Here is a 16436-nt window from a genome sequence, read left to right on the forward strand (position 1 = left end):
GTGCTGTGTCCAGCACAGGGGCCCCCAAAATAAGAAGGATGTGTACCTGCTCAAGTGGGTCCAGAGGAGGCCACGAAGATGATCAGGGGCTGGAGCACCTCCCCTGTGAGGACAGGCTGAGGGTTGGGAGTGTTCAGCCTGGAAAAGGCTCCAGGGAGACCTTAGAGCAGCCTCCCAGTACTTAAAGGGGGCTACAGGAAAGATGAGGAGGAACTTTTGATTAGGGAGTGTAGGGATAGGACAAGGGCTAACAGTTTTATACTGGGAGAGGGTAGATTCAAACTGAGTGTAAGGAAGAAATTCTTTCCTGTGAGGGTGGTGAGGCCCTGGCACAGGTTGCCCAGAGAAGCTGTGGCTGCCCCCTCCCTGGAAGGGTTCCAGGCCAGGTTGGACAGGGCTTGGGGCAACCTGGGCTAGTGGAAGGTGTCCCTGCCCATGGCAGGGGGTTGGAACTAGATGATATTTAAGGTCCCTTCCAACTCAAACCACTCTGTGATTCAGTTCTTTCCTCTAACGAAGGCTGAAGAGTTGTTAAGACTGTCAGTATCTTGGGTGGGAGTGCAAATATTTTATTTTTCTTAGCCAGAGTATTATACACTATTTTACTGCACATTTTTTACTAGTTAACTTCAACAGGGTTAGGCAATAGAATTGCTTTGGCACAGGTGCAGTTGCAAATCTTCAATATTACTGAAATATCTGTAGACTAGACCTTTGTTATGATTCCTTGCAAAATATTTGCTTTGTTGGAAAAAAGCCATAAACTCAGAGAACTGAATTATGTGAAAGTCATTGAGTGGTGGTCAATTTAACTGTTATAACAAAAATAGAAGAAACTAAACCATATTTAAACCCAAATTAGAACAGTTTTCTAGAAAAATCTAGTTTTGACATCTCTGCTGAAATTTGGTGTATGATTTTAGTGTAGGTAGGTAAATGGAGTTCTGCAAAACATAAGACCTGACTTAAATAGGTCTAAGGTTTTGAAGTCTTTAGAAATATACTCCTGTTTAACTCCTCTTTTGGACTTTAACTTACTTTGGAAGTCACTGCTCTGTTTTTGCCTGTCTCCATTTTCTCATTCTCTTTCCATAGACAGTACATAACATTTTAAAAGTACTTTAGGTTGGAAGGGACCTCAGAAGGTTCTCTAATCAACCCCTGCTTAAACCATGTCAGACTTCAAAAAATCTGGTGGTTTACAGGCTGTGGTGCCTGACCACGTTAATTGTGAAGACGTTTAATTTCTTCATCTGATTAGAATTTCCCTTGTTGCTGCATGACTGCCGCCTCTCATCCTCTTGCTGTGAACCTTCAAGAAACATCTGACTGTGAAGGTAGCATTTATATTCTCCCTCCCTACCTTTAGTTTTGTTCTGCAGATGCAATAAACCCACCTGCTTCAACTGCTTCTCATGCATTGTGCTCTAAGCCCTGGCTGTCCTGATGGCCTTTCTCTGGGCTGTTTCCTGCTACCTCCGTGGATATGACTGTGCATTCATTCCTGTCCCTCATACAACTCCCAGCTCGCTAAAATTCTTGTTGCTAGCTGCTGCTGCCTTTGAAACAGTGATCAGTGTTTATTATTTAATATCTGTATGCTCTGTGTCTTGTGCTGTGGAAGTTGTAGCAGCTTTCAGAGTTGGGAAGGTGGTTTGTACTTGCCAGGAGTGTTTCTTTTTCAGCTGTGAGGTGGTGTGGGCATTAATGCAGAAAGTCAGGAGAGTGACTTCCCTTTCTGTAGTATTGATGGGGCAGGTATTCAATCCTCCTACTTCTCTCCTTCCACAAGAAGATCAGACGAAACAGTCCTCACACTTTCACCAAGGATTATCCTTTTTTGTTTCTTTTCTGCTTGTTTATTTCTTTTTGTTCTTCTCTAAGGTTAAAGCTATTCCCCTTAGTGCCTTGCCCTTTGGTTACGTACCTGCCTGTCGCATTGCTCATCCATACCCAGGAACTAGCAGTCTTGAGATGTGTTGCTTTGGGCACTTAGATTTCAAAATATGTAGCTAGTATTTTCATAGGTGGGTGTGAGATGAGTTGTATAAAGTGTAGGATGTGAAAATAATGATATATTTCTTCCTCTCCCTTAATGAAAGGTGGCTGTGGGAATAGGATAAATAAGCAAGAGCACTGTATGTGACAGTCTTCCTGAAGAGGCAGTGCAGCAACGTGGGATGCAGGGTACTGTCTTCTCTTCTGCTGTGTCTGTGCTATGCTGTTTATGCTATGCTTAGCACAAATATTGCTGATCTAATTAGAATTTAACTGTACAAATATTTCTTTTCACATGAGCAATGCTAATTAGGCATACTTTCAAAGAAGCTTTTAGATAGATGTAATTTTGGGGTGTCAGGACATACCAGATTATTAAACATTTGTGTTGTTCAACCTGCATTTTGTAGAGAAAGGAAGTTCATGTTTCATTAAACTTGGTTTGTATTAACTGTGGTATTGTAGTGACTCCTTTCTTTGTTTGCATATGCAAATATACTTCCTTCCATTCAAGGCTAGACTTGCCGCTGTACTTCTGTTCTTGCCTATGTTCTATCCCAGTTGACTACTAGCCCTTCCTGAGATGCCTGCCTTCTCTCTCCCTGCCCCAAGTTCATTCCTATGCTTTTCACAGAAACACTCACCAATTCTGAGGGATGATTTTCTGCTGGGTTACAGAGCCTGTTCTCTTTTATACACTGCAACAGATATCAAAACATCATTTGAAAGTCCAGTGACGCTTCAGAAAACATTTCTTCTGGCACAAAATATCATCTAGAATGGATATAAATTTTTTAGTAATTTTAGATAGTGGATTTTCAAGTGGCACTTCCTTCTTTGTTACTGTTAATTTGTTGGCAAATGTTGCATTTCAGAAGTTCTTGCTTTCTAATGTGCGTTTGCACCTCTTACACCAAAGTGTATGACTTGACATCCTGTGGTGCACATACCTTTGTATTTAACATCCATCAGCTCCTGCCAGATAGCCTTGCACTAAACAGCTCGTGTTATTACTTAGGTGGGAAGACCTGAAGATCAAGAAGCTGCAGGGCTTGGTTTTAATGATCCAATTCAGAGCATGTCTCTTGCTGAGTAATATCCTAGCATTGTCTTAAGAGCCCCAAATCATCATCCAATAATAGATAACCATGACTTAAAAATGAGGTCATAAATGCCTGTAGTCATCACATTTTTACTTGTAGATAAAGGAATGGCTAATCTCTTCATCTCATTACATTTCGAATGTAGAAATCATTTCCTGCTTGCTTCCTTTAATACTTAAACTTGTAAACAACAGTTTTTTCAGTTCTGACCGTACTAGTTCTGAGTTTGTGGTAGCCATGCTTACGTGCTTCTGTGGCTGAAGGAGGGTCCTGTCTTCCAGGAGTCCTTCTTGATGAGTGATTGTTCATAGCAGGATATATCACTGTCTTCAAAGGTTAAATGTTTCCCTTCATAGCAGGATATAAAACTGTCTTCAAAGGTTAAATGTTTCCCTTCAGATTAAACGGATGTTTCCACTGAATCTTAGTAGCCCATAGACAGGCAGGCATAAGGCTTACTCCTCAGGTCTTGATCCATATTGAGCTGTGACCTCTGGCAGGGCTCACAGTTTAAGTGAAAATTACTGTTTTATTTTTGAGGTAGTAATAATAGTAGTAAAATGTCATCAGTATTCTGTTGCTTTAAGCTTCATATTAAATGCTAGAAAGATGTGTTATATCACAGCTGGCTGTTAATATAGTTGCTCCCGTTGTATTTGTTACTCTAGCATCGTTGAGTCATTGCTTCCTTCACTGGCATTTGGAAATCAGTTACTGGATTATTACATATTGATTGTTTTATAACCACATTGTTCCTTGTGCTCATACAGTTGTGACAGTAGCAAATCTAGAAGAAAGATAGGGTACCTTTTTTAACAAGTATTCGAATAGTCATTAGATCTTGTCTACTGGAAGTCCAGGTTGAGCAAAATTTGGATAGCTTTGTTTTAGCTAGCTAACCTTGGGTTTTGCTGTGCTCCTAACTATCTTTCTGTTAACAACCCACTTTGTAAGTAAATTCATCTGTCAGCTTCTGACATTGTAGCTAGAGGCTTATTTTTTCACTTGACATTTCCTCTGCCCTTTTGAAGGTGTTGATTGCATTGTGTCAAGACTAAGCAGTATTTGAATCTTTTATTACTCGCATTGAACCAATCTCTAGAAGGGTTTAGTGGTCCATTAAGAGGCCAGAAATCTTGAGGTTTACTATTAATTCTAGTCATAGGCTTCCAGTAAAACTTGATTAAATGGTAGCATGTAAGAATTATTTTGCTATTAATGTTTTAGATGTCTGAAAGCTGGGAGTTGTTAGTCAGAGACAGTGTAAGTCATTATGGTATTTCTGTTCCAAGACCTTCTAAGGCAACTGCAAAAGCAATTGAAGACCAGGGATCTTGGCAGTGAGCAGAGTGGAGTTTGTATTATGAAGTTCTGGTAGACCAGTACCGCAGTGCTTTTCAAGAAATTATTTTACTGGAAAGACTCTCAGTTTTTATGGAAAATATTACTATATAAAATATACTGATGTGTACTGATTTTTTAATGTTATTGATCTTCCTTCACATAATTTGTAACAATAACAATTTCTGTGTTGCAGATTTAATCCAGTGCACAAATGAGATGAATGTGAACATCCCACAACTGGCAGACAGTTTGTTTGAAAGAACTACCAACAGTAGCTGGGTAGTGGTCTTCAAATCTCTCATCACAACCCATCATCTAATGGTGTATGGAAATGAGGTAATACAAAGAAATGCTATGTCTGACAACAGTTACAGCACTTCATTCCTATCAATGTCAGCTAAATGCTTCCACTAATTATCTTTATAAGAAAATGTTTAACTTTTTGTGTCTAATTCTGCATGAACATGGGTCTGGTTATATGCTTGTCTACCTAATTTGTTTCTACTGTAAAGTTTGTAATTCTATAATCAAGTGTCCTGAATGTTTTTTTTTTTTTTTTTTTTGTGGTGTTATTCTAGTAATAAAAAAACAACCAACCAAAACCAACAGAAATTATCTTGAATAAGATTCTGAAAGCTGAAAATGGAAGCATTCTTAGGTTCATGCTCTAGCTAATTCAGATGGTTTTTCTCCCAGATAATTCTGAATGGACTTCCACCATCACACCCTAACCTTTTGCAGTGAAGGTAAATGTGTGCTTGTGAGCTGGCTTTGAGTATGAGCATATAAATAACACCAGATACTGTAGAACAATTAAACAAAACCCCAATTTAAACAAAAATGAATAAGCTTGGTTTGTTTCACAACTTGAATTCCTATGGGGCCTTATTTTTTGAGATGCCAAGCATAGCAGCAGCTTGAATTTTCTGCATTTTAAAAAAGAAAACCCAAACTGTACTTTGAAGGCTTTCTTAGAAAGTGTTTGTAAACACTTTGTTTTACTGTAAACAGACTGTACTATGTATGCTATATGAATTTTGGAACTAAGAGTTGTAGCTTTAGAAAACTGCAAGTAGGATTTTGTGGAGAGGACCAAAACTTTTCATTTCAGGTTGCATTCAGAGTTCTTACAGGTTGTGTATCTACTAGTTCTGACTGACTGGCTTTGTGAAGGGTTTTAAGTTTGAAAAAAAAAAAAAAAAGAAGAAAAAATACTGATTTCTCTTGCAGGTCAGCTGCAGTGTGTTTCTGGTCTTGGTAAAAATCTATACTTTGAAGTAAGCCACAAGAGGGCAAACTTCTCATGTTGACTTTAAGCATTATCACTGGGATAATTGAAACTTTCCAAAATAGCATCTATACACTTATGTTGTGCTTGCCCTTTGAGTCACATGAATTTTAAACTGATACCAATACACTTCGTAGTAATTAACGGTATTTCTTGGGACCACTGTCTGAAATACTTTGCATTTGAAGAATAAAACTAGCAAACAAATTTTGCTTGCTAAACATGTTACAGAAATAATGAGTTTTGTTGCTCAAGATGAAACTTTTCACAGATAGAAATAGTACTTGAACAGTGAACATGGAAATCAAGTGCATATGAAAATGTCTAGAGGTTTATGGAAAAATCTGTAAATCCCTTTGTAAAAAACCTGAAACGCGTTTGGTCCTCTAGCTTTTGCTTAATTCATTTATAGCTAAGTACTGAGTGCTTTCACCCTTCTCCAGTCTTTTTTTATGTAACCTATGTATTTATGCTAATAAAAATAATTCAGCAGTAGATATTACACTAATCAAAACTATTTTTTCCCCCCTGTCAAAATGTTTTTACAAGTGAATGATTGGTTTATTTTTGTAGTTGTGCTCTATAGAGTGATTCATAAGACAGTTATTTTTTCCCCATAAATAAGATGTGGTGTCAGTGATCTGAAAGGTGTCTTTACAAGATGAAAAATGTCATTCATTTTTGTGAAGTATAATTCAAATATATGTAACTAATCAGATGTACAAAGTGTAATACAAACATAATAATCCATATAAAATATTATAAGCATTATTATTTATTCTATTTAGTTTGCTTATAAATCAATCATATCTTTATATCACCTTCATATTTAATCTTAAATGCTATTAAGATTGTGTACTGACCAAAGATACCCTGGCTAATTGGTAAAATGAAATCAACAGTTATAAAATTGAAGTTAGTGAAACAATTTGAACATGTAAAATGAGAATGTGTTTGGGGGGATTTTTTCAGAAGTTTATGGTTCCATATTCTGGCTTAAAATAAACGAGGTCTTTCCATCAGAAGCCTTCATGCAATATCTGTGACTTTGATTTATTCACAGATTTTTACATAAAAGGTAACTTTATTTGAAAACTTAGCTGAGTTTTTGTAATAGTTTCCAGATTTGAGATCAGTCTTAAAGCATAAAAGCTGAATTTCCTAAGCTGGATAAAGCCAGGTTCTAGTACTATTACTTCAGTTCCAGCTTGTTGGTAATATTAGTAAAAGCATTCAAATTTTTCCTTTCATCTAGCGCTTTATCCAGTATCTGGCGTCCAGAAACACATTGTTTAATTTGAGCAATTTCCTAGACAAAAGTGGATTGCAAGGTAAGGCATCTTTTTAACTAAAAGCTAGTAGTATGCTGGGGGATGGTAAATACAACTTGCTATCTCTAACGGACTGTGTCGTTTAAGAAGTAATTTTTCTGTCTGTTTTACCCCAGACTGCATTTCTTAATTTAAAATGCTATTATGATATGGCAGAAGCTGTCTGCTGCAGGAATTTGTGGCACTGTTTAGGAAAGGCTTGCTTATAAATGCTTTTAACTTTCTTAGCTAAACAGGTCTGACTTAGTATTCCTCCTATTTCTGAAGAGATTTCTCCAATTGGAGAGGTGTATTTTAATTAGTAACTTAAATTTCAAATAATTCATCATACATAAATCAGAGCATGTCAGTGAGGAGAGAACTGTGTCTAAAAAAAAAAAAATTACCTTTTTGGGAAATTGTTTGAAGACTATTTCATCTATTTTTGAGACTTGTTCTATGGGCAAAGAAGTTTTTCTGAGAACTGAAATTTTTCAACTGAAATACCCTTCCAAACTGTTACACTGCTGTTCAGTGAAATTCTGATCATGCAGTGTAGCTGTCATTTCCTGAGGTGTTTTGTTACTCTGTGTTATTTTTGTATAGCTGCTTCTAATTTTTGCCACAACTGTATGGAAACAGGCACACAGAGTGGCTGCCTGGGGACAGAAACCTCCTCAGTGATACCCAAGGGCCTAGCAAATTGCATTATTTTATTGAGTCTTAACTTCCATGGTCTCAGTATAGATCATGAACAGATATTTTTCTTGGCCTGTATACTTAGACTGGCAGTTACCAAAATATTTCCTATCACCACTGTCTTAACATAGAAAAATTTGTCATGTCTTAAAATGTCCTTCAATGCCTTTTTTTTTTTCTTTTTCAGTTGTAAATGAGAGGATCTGTTGTGGAGTTGATGCAAACTTCTTTGTGAATGCATCATTTAAATCTTTGGTAGTAATTTCTATCATAGTATGAGAGAACTTGCATAAAAATACTTTGTTTTGCTTTCAGAAGTAATTTCCTTAGGAAGCACAGTGTAGACTTCCACATAGGTCAGGTCTTCTAGATATTTGCATTATTGTGATTTCATGGTAACTATGATGACGTATGCAGTTCTTAGTAACACAGATTTAACTATACAAAATCACCAGAAATACAATGAAGCTGTCTTGCATTGATATCTTGCACTTTATTTAGAGTAAGGGTCTAGATCTTTAATTGAATAAGTAATAAGCTTCTGAAATTTGTGTTTTAGGTTATGACATGTCAACGTTTATCAGACGGTATAGTAGGTATCTGAATGAAAAGGCAGTTTCCTACAGACAAGTGGCTTTTGACTTCACAAAAGTAAAAAGAGGGTAAGGACTGTGTTTTCTTTTGCTTATTTTAAGGTTTTGTCTTATGTCCTGTAATTCAAGTGGAGAATACCAATGTTGGCTCCAACTCAGTACAGATGGTAATGTCTGCTTTCCTCAGCTGGATATCTCCCATGACAAACAAAGGCTTCACTGCACAGTTATGTTGCAAAAATATTTTACTTCAATTATTGTAACTTTACTACCTTAAACACTAATGGTTTGAATACCATTTTTCATTTCTTTATATTAATCAAAGGTGTGGTTGGTTGACTCTGACTGGATGCCAGGTGCCCACCAAAGCTGCTTTATGACTCCCCATCCTCAGCTGGACAGGGGAGAGAAAATGTAACAAAAGACTCATGGGTTGAGATAAAGACAGTAAGAATTACCATCACGGACAAAACAGACTTAGAAAATTAGTTTATTTCATTACCAATCAAATGAGAGTAGGATAATGAGAAATAAAAACTAAATCTTAAAACACCTTCCCCTTACCCCTCCCTTTTTCCCAGGCTCAACTTCACTCCCAATTTCTCTACCTCACCCCACCCCAGCAGTGCAGGGGGACAGGGAATGGGGGTTGAGGTCAGTTCATCACATGCTGTCTCTGCCTCACACTCTTCCTCTGCTCCAGCGTGGGGTCCCTCCCACAGCAGACAGTCCTCCATGAACTTTTCCAGTGTGAGTCCTTCCCAGGGGCTGCAGCTCTTCATGAACTGCCCCAGCGTGGGCTCCTCTCCCCACGGGGCCACAGGTCCTGCCAGGAGCCTGCTCCAGCGTGGGCTCCCCACGGGGTCACAGCCTCCTTCGGGCATCCCCCTGCTGCAGCGTGGGCTCCTCCCCGGGCTGCAGGTGGGTCTCTGCTCCCCCGTGGAGCTCCATGGGTGCCGGGCACAGCTGCCTCCCCATGGGCTGCCCCACGGGCTGCAGGGGAACCTCTGCTCTGGGCCTGGAGCACCTCCTGCCCCTCCTTCTGCACTGACCTTAGTGTCTGAAGAATTGTTCCTCTCACATACTTTCACTCCTGTCTGCTGCTGCTGTTACGCAGCAGTTTTTTCTCCTTCTTTAATGTTTTATCCCAGAGGTGCTACCACTGTCACTGATGGTCTCAGCCTTGGCCAGTGGTGGGTCCATTTTGGAGCCAGCTGGCATTGGCTCCATCAGACATGGGGGAAGTTTCTAGCAGCTTCTCACAGGAGCCACCTCTGTAGCCCCTTGCTACCAAAACCTTGCCACACAAACCCAGTACAAAAGTATATATCAAAAAAGTGGGAGTTTGGATAAGTGAACGATGATAGATCACAAAATTACTTTCTCACATGTAGTATGGGGGACTTTGCAATTTACTTGTGTTTCTAGCTCTGGAATGTGTAAATGACAGGTGTTTTGTGAAACACCTTGCAGTCTGTCCTGGTGTTTCTCTGTTCTTGTCCCAAAATGTCTGTATGAAGTTTACTACCTTTATAAAGGTTGTGCAATTCATACTTTTAACAGAACATTGTAGTAGATAATACTCAGTAGAGTTTGCCTACTGGAACTAAAATTTTCCCCTGAAAAGTGAGCTCCTTTAAGAGAAATCAGTTGTTTGAGGCTAGGTACCTGTTTACCTGTAAAATAACACTGCAGAGCTCCTAGTAGTTGGGTAAATCATGTGTTATAGTGAATTATGGAATTAATCTGGAGATCTTCACTGGGAAGGCTGGAGAGGATGTACTGGTCACAATGAAAGTCTTTCTATCTTTGTCCATTATCTCTGTGCTTTTTAAAGCTTAAAAATATAATTTTATTCTTACATGCGGGCATCCTTTATCATCCATACACATGGTAACTTATGCTTAAAAGTTAAGAATTAACTCACTAAAATCTCAACCTAAAACTGTTATAATGAGGTAGCTGCAGTAGTGTTACAAAGCCATTTGAAATTGGCCTGAGAAGAATGTCCAAATCCCTTATACCTCTTTGCTAATACTGTAGAGTCCATTTTGTTATGAAGTGTGACGGTAAAGTAAAATGGGAATGCTTGGGCTCCTTTTGCTGTTTTGGCCTTTAGAGATAGTTGGAGTCCCAGCAGCCTTTCCACATATAGGATCTGCATGTGGTCAGGTGTCTGCAGATATATGAGTGAGTTATGCAGTTGCTTTATAATCAGGTGTTTTAGGCGTAGTGAGGTGAATTATGTAGCCCACAGCATGTGCCTGGAGGGCCTTCTGCAAGCCAGCAGGAATAACTGTTCTGGTGGCAGCAATCAACCTTTTTCATAGATCATTTTTTTCTCTGGGACTCTGCTCCCATGCCCTGCCACATTAGGCTTACTGCAGTTGCTGTTTATTGTTAGGGAGTATATGGTGCAGGTAGAAAGCTGGAAACAGTTTGCTTCTCGTTGCCTCCCAGCCTGGAGAACATCCACAGCTTTCCTGTGCAGATGCCCTGAGAGATCTGCGTTTGCAAGGAACATTTAGTTTCCTGTGTGCATGCTGATGCAACTGCAAGCAGTTATTTCTTGTCACTGAGGTGATTTAATCTCTTCCTCAGCTGTTGCTTTTCTTGGATGCTTTTGGTCTTAGTCAGTTTAATCTGGACAACTAATAAACAACCAAATATTGGTAGCCAGTCATTAAAAGGAAGTGTCATGTAGTCTCTAATCTTTCTGAAAAAGCTTGGAAAACATATTGTCACATTTGTTTATTCTTTCTTCCTGCTTTTAGCTGAAAAGAAAATAATCCAAACTGACAGAAAATAATGATCATGTGATTAAAAAAAGCATAGGTGAAAATTTCCTTCAGAAATAACCTTCAGAGCAGGTTTGTGGTTACCTGATGCATATAGCTCTGCTATATTTCTGAGCACTATCAGTTTCATTTCCTCTAAATATTCATCTTGGAGTCATATTTTGTCCAAATAAGTTATTGCTTTTGTACACTGCAGTTATTAGCTAGAGAGAGCTTTCCTGACTATCAAAATGCCTGATTTGAATGGTAGTGATTTAAATTTCTCTGACCTGCTTTATTCTCCACATTGTTTCTCACTAACCATTGCTTTCAAAATTCAGGTGAAGAATTTTCTTTTGTTTTGCACAACAGGGCTGATGGTGTGATGAGAACAATGAACACAGAAAAACTCTTAAAAACTGTACCAATTATACAAAATCAAATGGATGCACTTCTTGACTTCAATGTAAGTTTAGCAGCATGTACATGTCTAACATACTATTGACTTTGTTCAATAAACATGCACAACCTTGTAAAATAGGTCAAGATTAAAGGTCTTGAACTTGGTTCCATGTTATCTGCACAGCTTAAAGAATACATCCCTCAGAAACGAGAATAAAAAATTATGATGCTCACTGGAGAGAAAGCTTTGTGCTAAATTAGTGTTGTTTATTGTGTACTTTGTGTAAGAACTGTTTATTTAGAAGTTGATTATTTGGTATGCCCTCTGTCTTTAACTTATGTTAGTTAACATTAATATTAGTTAACAGAAATGTCTGCCAAAATGATTTGATTTAATTCTCTGCTGTGATCCTGTGTTTATTTGCTATGCTGCTACTTTCCATTAATAGCTAGTGAAATGAGTGGAAAACATGCCTTGGGATATAGAGTACTGGAGTTCAGCTAGAAGTTTTCCAATAAGGGATCAATTCAGCTAAATTAACTTTTTTTCATCTTCCTAGGTCAATAGCAATGAACTTACAAATGGTGTAATTAATGCTGCCTTCATGCTCCTCTTCAAAGATGCCATTAGACTGTTTGCGGCATATAACGAAGGGATTATTAACCTCTTGGGTAAATATAAGTGCTTTCTGCAATGTTAAACTTTGGGGAGGGAGCTCAGTGAAGTCGTAAAGAGCTGCTCTTTTTTGAGAAGCTGAAACAATCTTACTGTAAAACATCAAAATTTTACTGTTATTTCCAAGTCAGATTTATTTCCAAGGTTTTTCTGTCAAATTGAATTTTCCATTGCATTGTATACAGGGATGGGTAAACTTCTGAAAGCAAAGCCAATTCACTTTTATTTCTCTTGCACTGCGTTGTTTTGGTTTGGGTTTTTTGTCTTGTTGAACTATGTGGTAAACCTGAACCATGATTTTTTTTTTTTCTTTAAGAAACAAGATCAGGTTTTACTTCTTTTAAGTGAAATAAGCTATGGTCAGTTACAAATTTGCAGTCACAGCATCTGTGATTGCTTGACTATCAAACATTAATGTTGGTTGGTTTTAATGATTGGTTGGGTTATGCTTCTAGAGTGTATCTTATATTTTAAGGGAAATAACAAATTGAGGCTTCAGGCCCCTTCACTTGCACACACTGAAGATGCAGGGGAGCCTAAATTTGGTAAAATAATTAAGTTGAAAGTAATCTGTTGATATGCTTGGTTTGGTTGTATTCTATGATTGGATCAAGCTACATGATTGCTGTTATTACCCAGTGCTTGCAAAATGAAAAGCAAAATCCAGAATAAGTCAGCAAATGACAGTCAGGTTTCTTGTCTGAAGCCCCGTCTACTACTTTTCCCTCAGTAAGAACTACTAGTATGTAGTTGTGTTCACTCATGTTTTGGGTGAAACTTAGCATAGAAACAGGCCTTGAAAATGCTATTTCAAGGAGGGTGGGACCCTCTCTCTCAGCAGTGGTATTTTGTGATTGGTTGCACCTCATTTTAGACTACACTAAAACAAGAGCCATCAGTCTGGCAGCGAATATCAAAATCTTGAGTGATACGTGGCCACTGGAATAGAGTAGAGGTTTGACTGCCAGATTGTAAAATTGCTTTTTTTTTTTTCTCCACAAGAGGATACAATTACATTTCTTTGGGTGACCTATTAATAAACTTGATTGTCCTCTTCAGGGTGGTTATGCTTTTGTGAGATCTAGTACCTGCAAGGTAAGGTGTAATTGCATGCATGTGATCATTAGCTCATGTTGAGCAGAGCTTTTGTCATTTGGTGCAAGTTAGGCATAGTGACTACTGCAGTTAACATAATAAAACAGGTCTGCAGGCATTTTCTGTTTGTGTTGTTTTATATGCTTTTACTTTGTATATCCTTTGGAGAATGCTTGTTTTCTTAATGCAAGTGTTCTTACTGTTTACAGAAAAATACTTTGATATGAAAAAGAACCAATGCAAAGAAGGCCTTGATATATATAAGAAGTTCCTCACTAGAATGACACGGATCTCAGAGTTCCTTAAAGTTGCAGAGGTAAACCTTAGTCAGCCAAACTTTACCCTTTATTTGAAACAGCTTATAAAGAGCTTATTTTCTCATAAAGCAGATAAACTTCTTCCTTCCAGCCTAATTGCAGTCCCATCAAGAGTCATCTATTGAAAAATCTGACTAAAAATACACACCGGTTTATCTTTTATTTAAGGAGGGTGTATAAATATGCTTTTTAATATTTCTTGAGTTAGATAATAATTGTGAGCTTTCTTTGAATAGCCTTGCTTTAAACAAATCAAGTAATTTCATGGTGATCTGCTGCTTTCTATGGTTCTGGCTGTATTGTAGTTTGAAAGCCACATTTTTGCCATAAGTTTTAAATGCAGTTACAGCTTCACAAATAAGAAATTGAGACCAGTAGATGAACTTGTGATTATTTTTTTAAAAAGATGCCTTGCCTGTAGGTGTGTTTATAGATGAGAAAGCAGTTACCTTGCAGTATGTTTTGTTTTGTGGTTTTTTTTAAGTTTAGTCTGCATTCTTGTTTATGAACCATTGATGCATTGCTGTCCTAATATTATGCAATTCCCCAGTTGAGATGTGTTCCTGTTCTCATGTTGCTTTCCTTCATTATTTGTATCTCTCAACAAAAAATTAAGCTGTAAAGCTTGTCTTTCTGTCTGTTCTGACAGACTATATCAGAGATACTTCCTTCTGCTATCTTTAGCTGATAACATCTGAAGTTGAGAGTATTAATCTTTCTATTGTTCTGCAGCAGGATATATATTGTTACATCTTCAGTTTGATCTGCATTTTAGAAAACAGCTCCTTTACAAAACTTATGAGGTGCTTTGCTTTAGCAAATATATGCTCTGATATCAGTAGGTCTGAGAATTTACCACAAATTATGGGATAGGCAAACTTCTCTAGCCTTAAAATTCTGAAACACTTGATTCTTACTCTGTTTTATTTCGAAGGTTGTATCTGTTAAAATATCTCTTCAACACACCTACTTCAAATTTGTGTATGTTTAACAGAATAGGCAACCATTATAGAGTTCAGACTGTGGAGATTTAAAATGTTTGTGCTTTTTACATGACTTCATCTTAATGTTGTTTGCTTTTTGAGCATCTCTGCCTTTAAGGAAAGCAATCAGGTTCTAAAGCTCTTTTTTTTTTTTTTATTACAGCAAGTTGGAATTGACAGAGGAGACATACCAGACCTCTCACAGGTAGATAAACCTATTATGTGTTTGCCAGTACATGTCTGGTTTGGGGTTGCATAATTAGAAAAACTTGGCATTATGGCATTCACTTGTGCTTTCTTGCATACATTGTGACCAGGTTATTTCCAAGTTTGTTATTAAATCCAACCTCTGTCAGAGCCTGGCTTTTGTATGCAGTGATCCTATTAAATATTATAGATCTCTTCTGTCATACTCTAATTGAATTTTAAGACCACCTTATTTCTATCATGCTTGAAGATGCAGTTTATATCTGTGAGTTCATTTAGTGAAACTTTTACGTGATATTATGCAGCTGTGTTTTTTAGCAAGCCTGTTGTCAGCTGTATGCCCATTTAAATCATTGGGAAGGCTTGTGGAGTGTGCACATAGAAATTACTTCAGGTACAATTTCCTTAGTGTCTCTTGAAATACTGACTGCTTCCAATTTGTCTGCTTGCTGTTTCCTAGCTGTTAATTTTAACATCTCTTGACATATTTCAGTACCTACTGGCGAGTCATTATGACAGAGTAATGTAGTGAGGGGAGTACATCACCTGATATTTTAAGTAGTTAAATACGTACAGGATGCCAAGATGTGGTATAAGTATTCTGAGCTGTTGTACCAGTTGCCCTACAGTTTCATCCTCTGAAAGTCTTTAAACTACTGGTTTGCTTTGCCTTAGATTCTTCAATTGTTCCAAATGTCTCTCTTTGCAGGCACCGAGTAGCCTTCTTGATGCTTTGGAACAACATTTAGCTTCTCTAGAAGGGAAGAAAATCAAAGATTCCACAGCTGCAAGCAGGTGCTTATGCCCTTGTCCTTTTAAGCAATTCTTGAATCGAATGTTAAATCCATTATTTTTGATTTCATTATTAACTAAGATTTGTGTAGGCTATGTTGAAGACATTGTGTTAGCAATGATAGACTAGCAAGTTATATTTTTTGCTGAGTACTTAAGACAGCTTCTTTCAGATCAAGAGAACTAAAATCCAAGTGCTTGTAGCTCCTTGCTGTAGAATCCCTATATTATAATTTTAACATCTAATATTGATCTTCTGAAGAGAAACTAAGTTGTTTTTCATTTACTTCCTGCAAATGTTCATTTTCTGTTAATGGTTAAACTTCTGTAAGGTGTGCAACATTTATTAATGTCCTTAGACTTTTGGATCTCAACTTTATTCTTTTCTTTTTTGATCAAAAAAAGGAAACGTTTCCAGAAGTCCTTATATTAAGAGTGTATTCTTAAAGCAATTGAGGATTAAAGCCATAATGTATATGGTAAAAGGCATTCACTGATTTTGAGTGCTTGCTATAAAACACAAACACTAAGTGCAATCTAGATAAGTCCTCTAGGCAACTAATTTCATTGTTTAAATTTTTAAAAGCTTAATACTGGTAGGAAGACTTGCAAAATTAAATAGCATTTTTTTATTGCATGTTCAAAAAAATAAGACAGTAATATTTTATATGTTCTTTTTTATGGTAGTGACAATATTGGGGTTTAGCACCATTTTGTTAGCTGCTACTCAGAATATTTCTTTTGAAAAAATTAAGCTTGCTTTATAAGTTAAGTATTTCTTTTAAGTCTTTTGCACACTTTTAAACATGATGATAAATTGCAAGCTTTTCCTCTGGGATAAACTAGGTGCTC

The 16436-nt window shown here is 37.3% G+C and overlaps 1 protein-coding gene across 8 annotated transcripts in view; it reads left to right on the plus strand.

Annotated features, from left to right (window-relative positions):
• The window catches only part of PICALM (phosphatidylinositol binding clathrin assembly protein), a 70692-nt gene that overhangs the window by 24460 nt on the left and 29796 nt on the right, over positions 1 to 16436 (plus strand). For all 8 annotated transcript variants that reach the window (XM_026851447.1, XM_026851601.1, XM_026851522.1 and 5 more), the window contains exons 2-9: positions 4639 to 4781; positions 6989 to 7064; positions 8302 to 8404; positions 11485 to 11578; positions 12075 to 12186; positions 13495 to 13601; positions 14749 to 14790; positions 15502 to 15587. In XM_026851447.1, the coding sequence (XP_026707248.1) occupies positions 4639 to 4781; positions 6989 to 7064; positions 8302 to 8404; positions 11485 to 11578; positions 12075 to 12186; positions 13495 to 13601; positions 14749 to 14790; positions 15502 to 15587 (763 nt within the window). The remainder of the gene's footprint in view (positions 1 to 4638; positions 4782 to 6988; positions 7065 to 8301; positions 8405 to 11484; positions 11579 to 12074; positions 12187 to 13494; positions 13602 to 14748; positions 14791 to 15501; positions 15588 to 16436) is intronic.

Source organism: Athene cunicularia (genome assembly GCF_003259725.1).
Source record: "Athene cunicularia isolate RWA chromosome 1 unlocalized genomic scaffold, athCun1 chr1_part1, whole genome shotgun sequence".
NCBI classification, from domain to species: domain Eukaryota; kingdom Metazoa; phylum Chordata; class Aves; order Strigiformes; family Strigidae; genus Athene; species Athene cunicularia.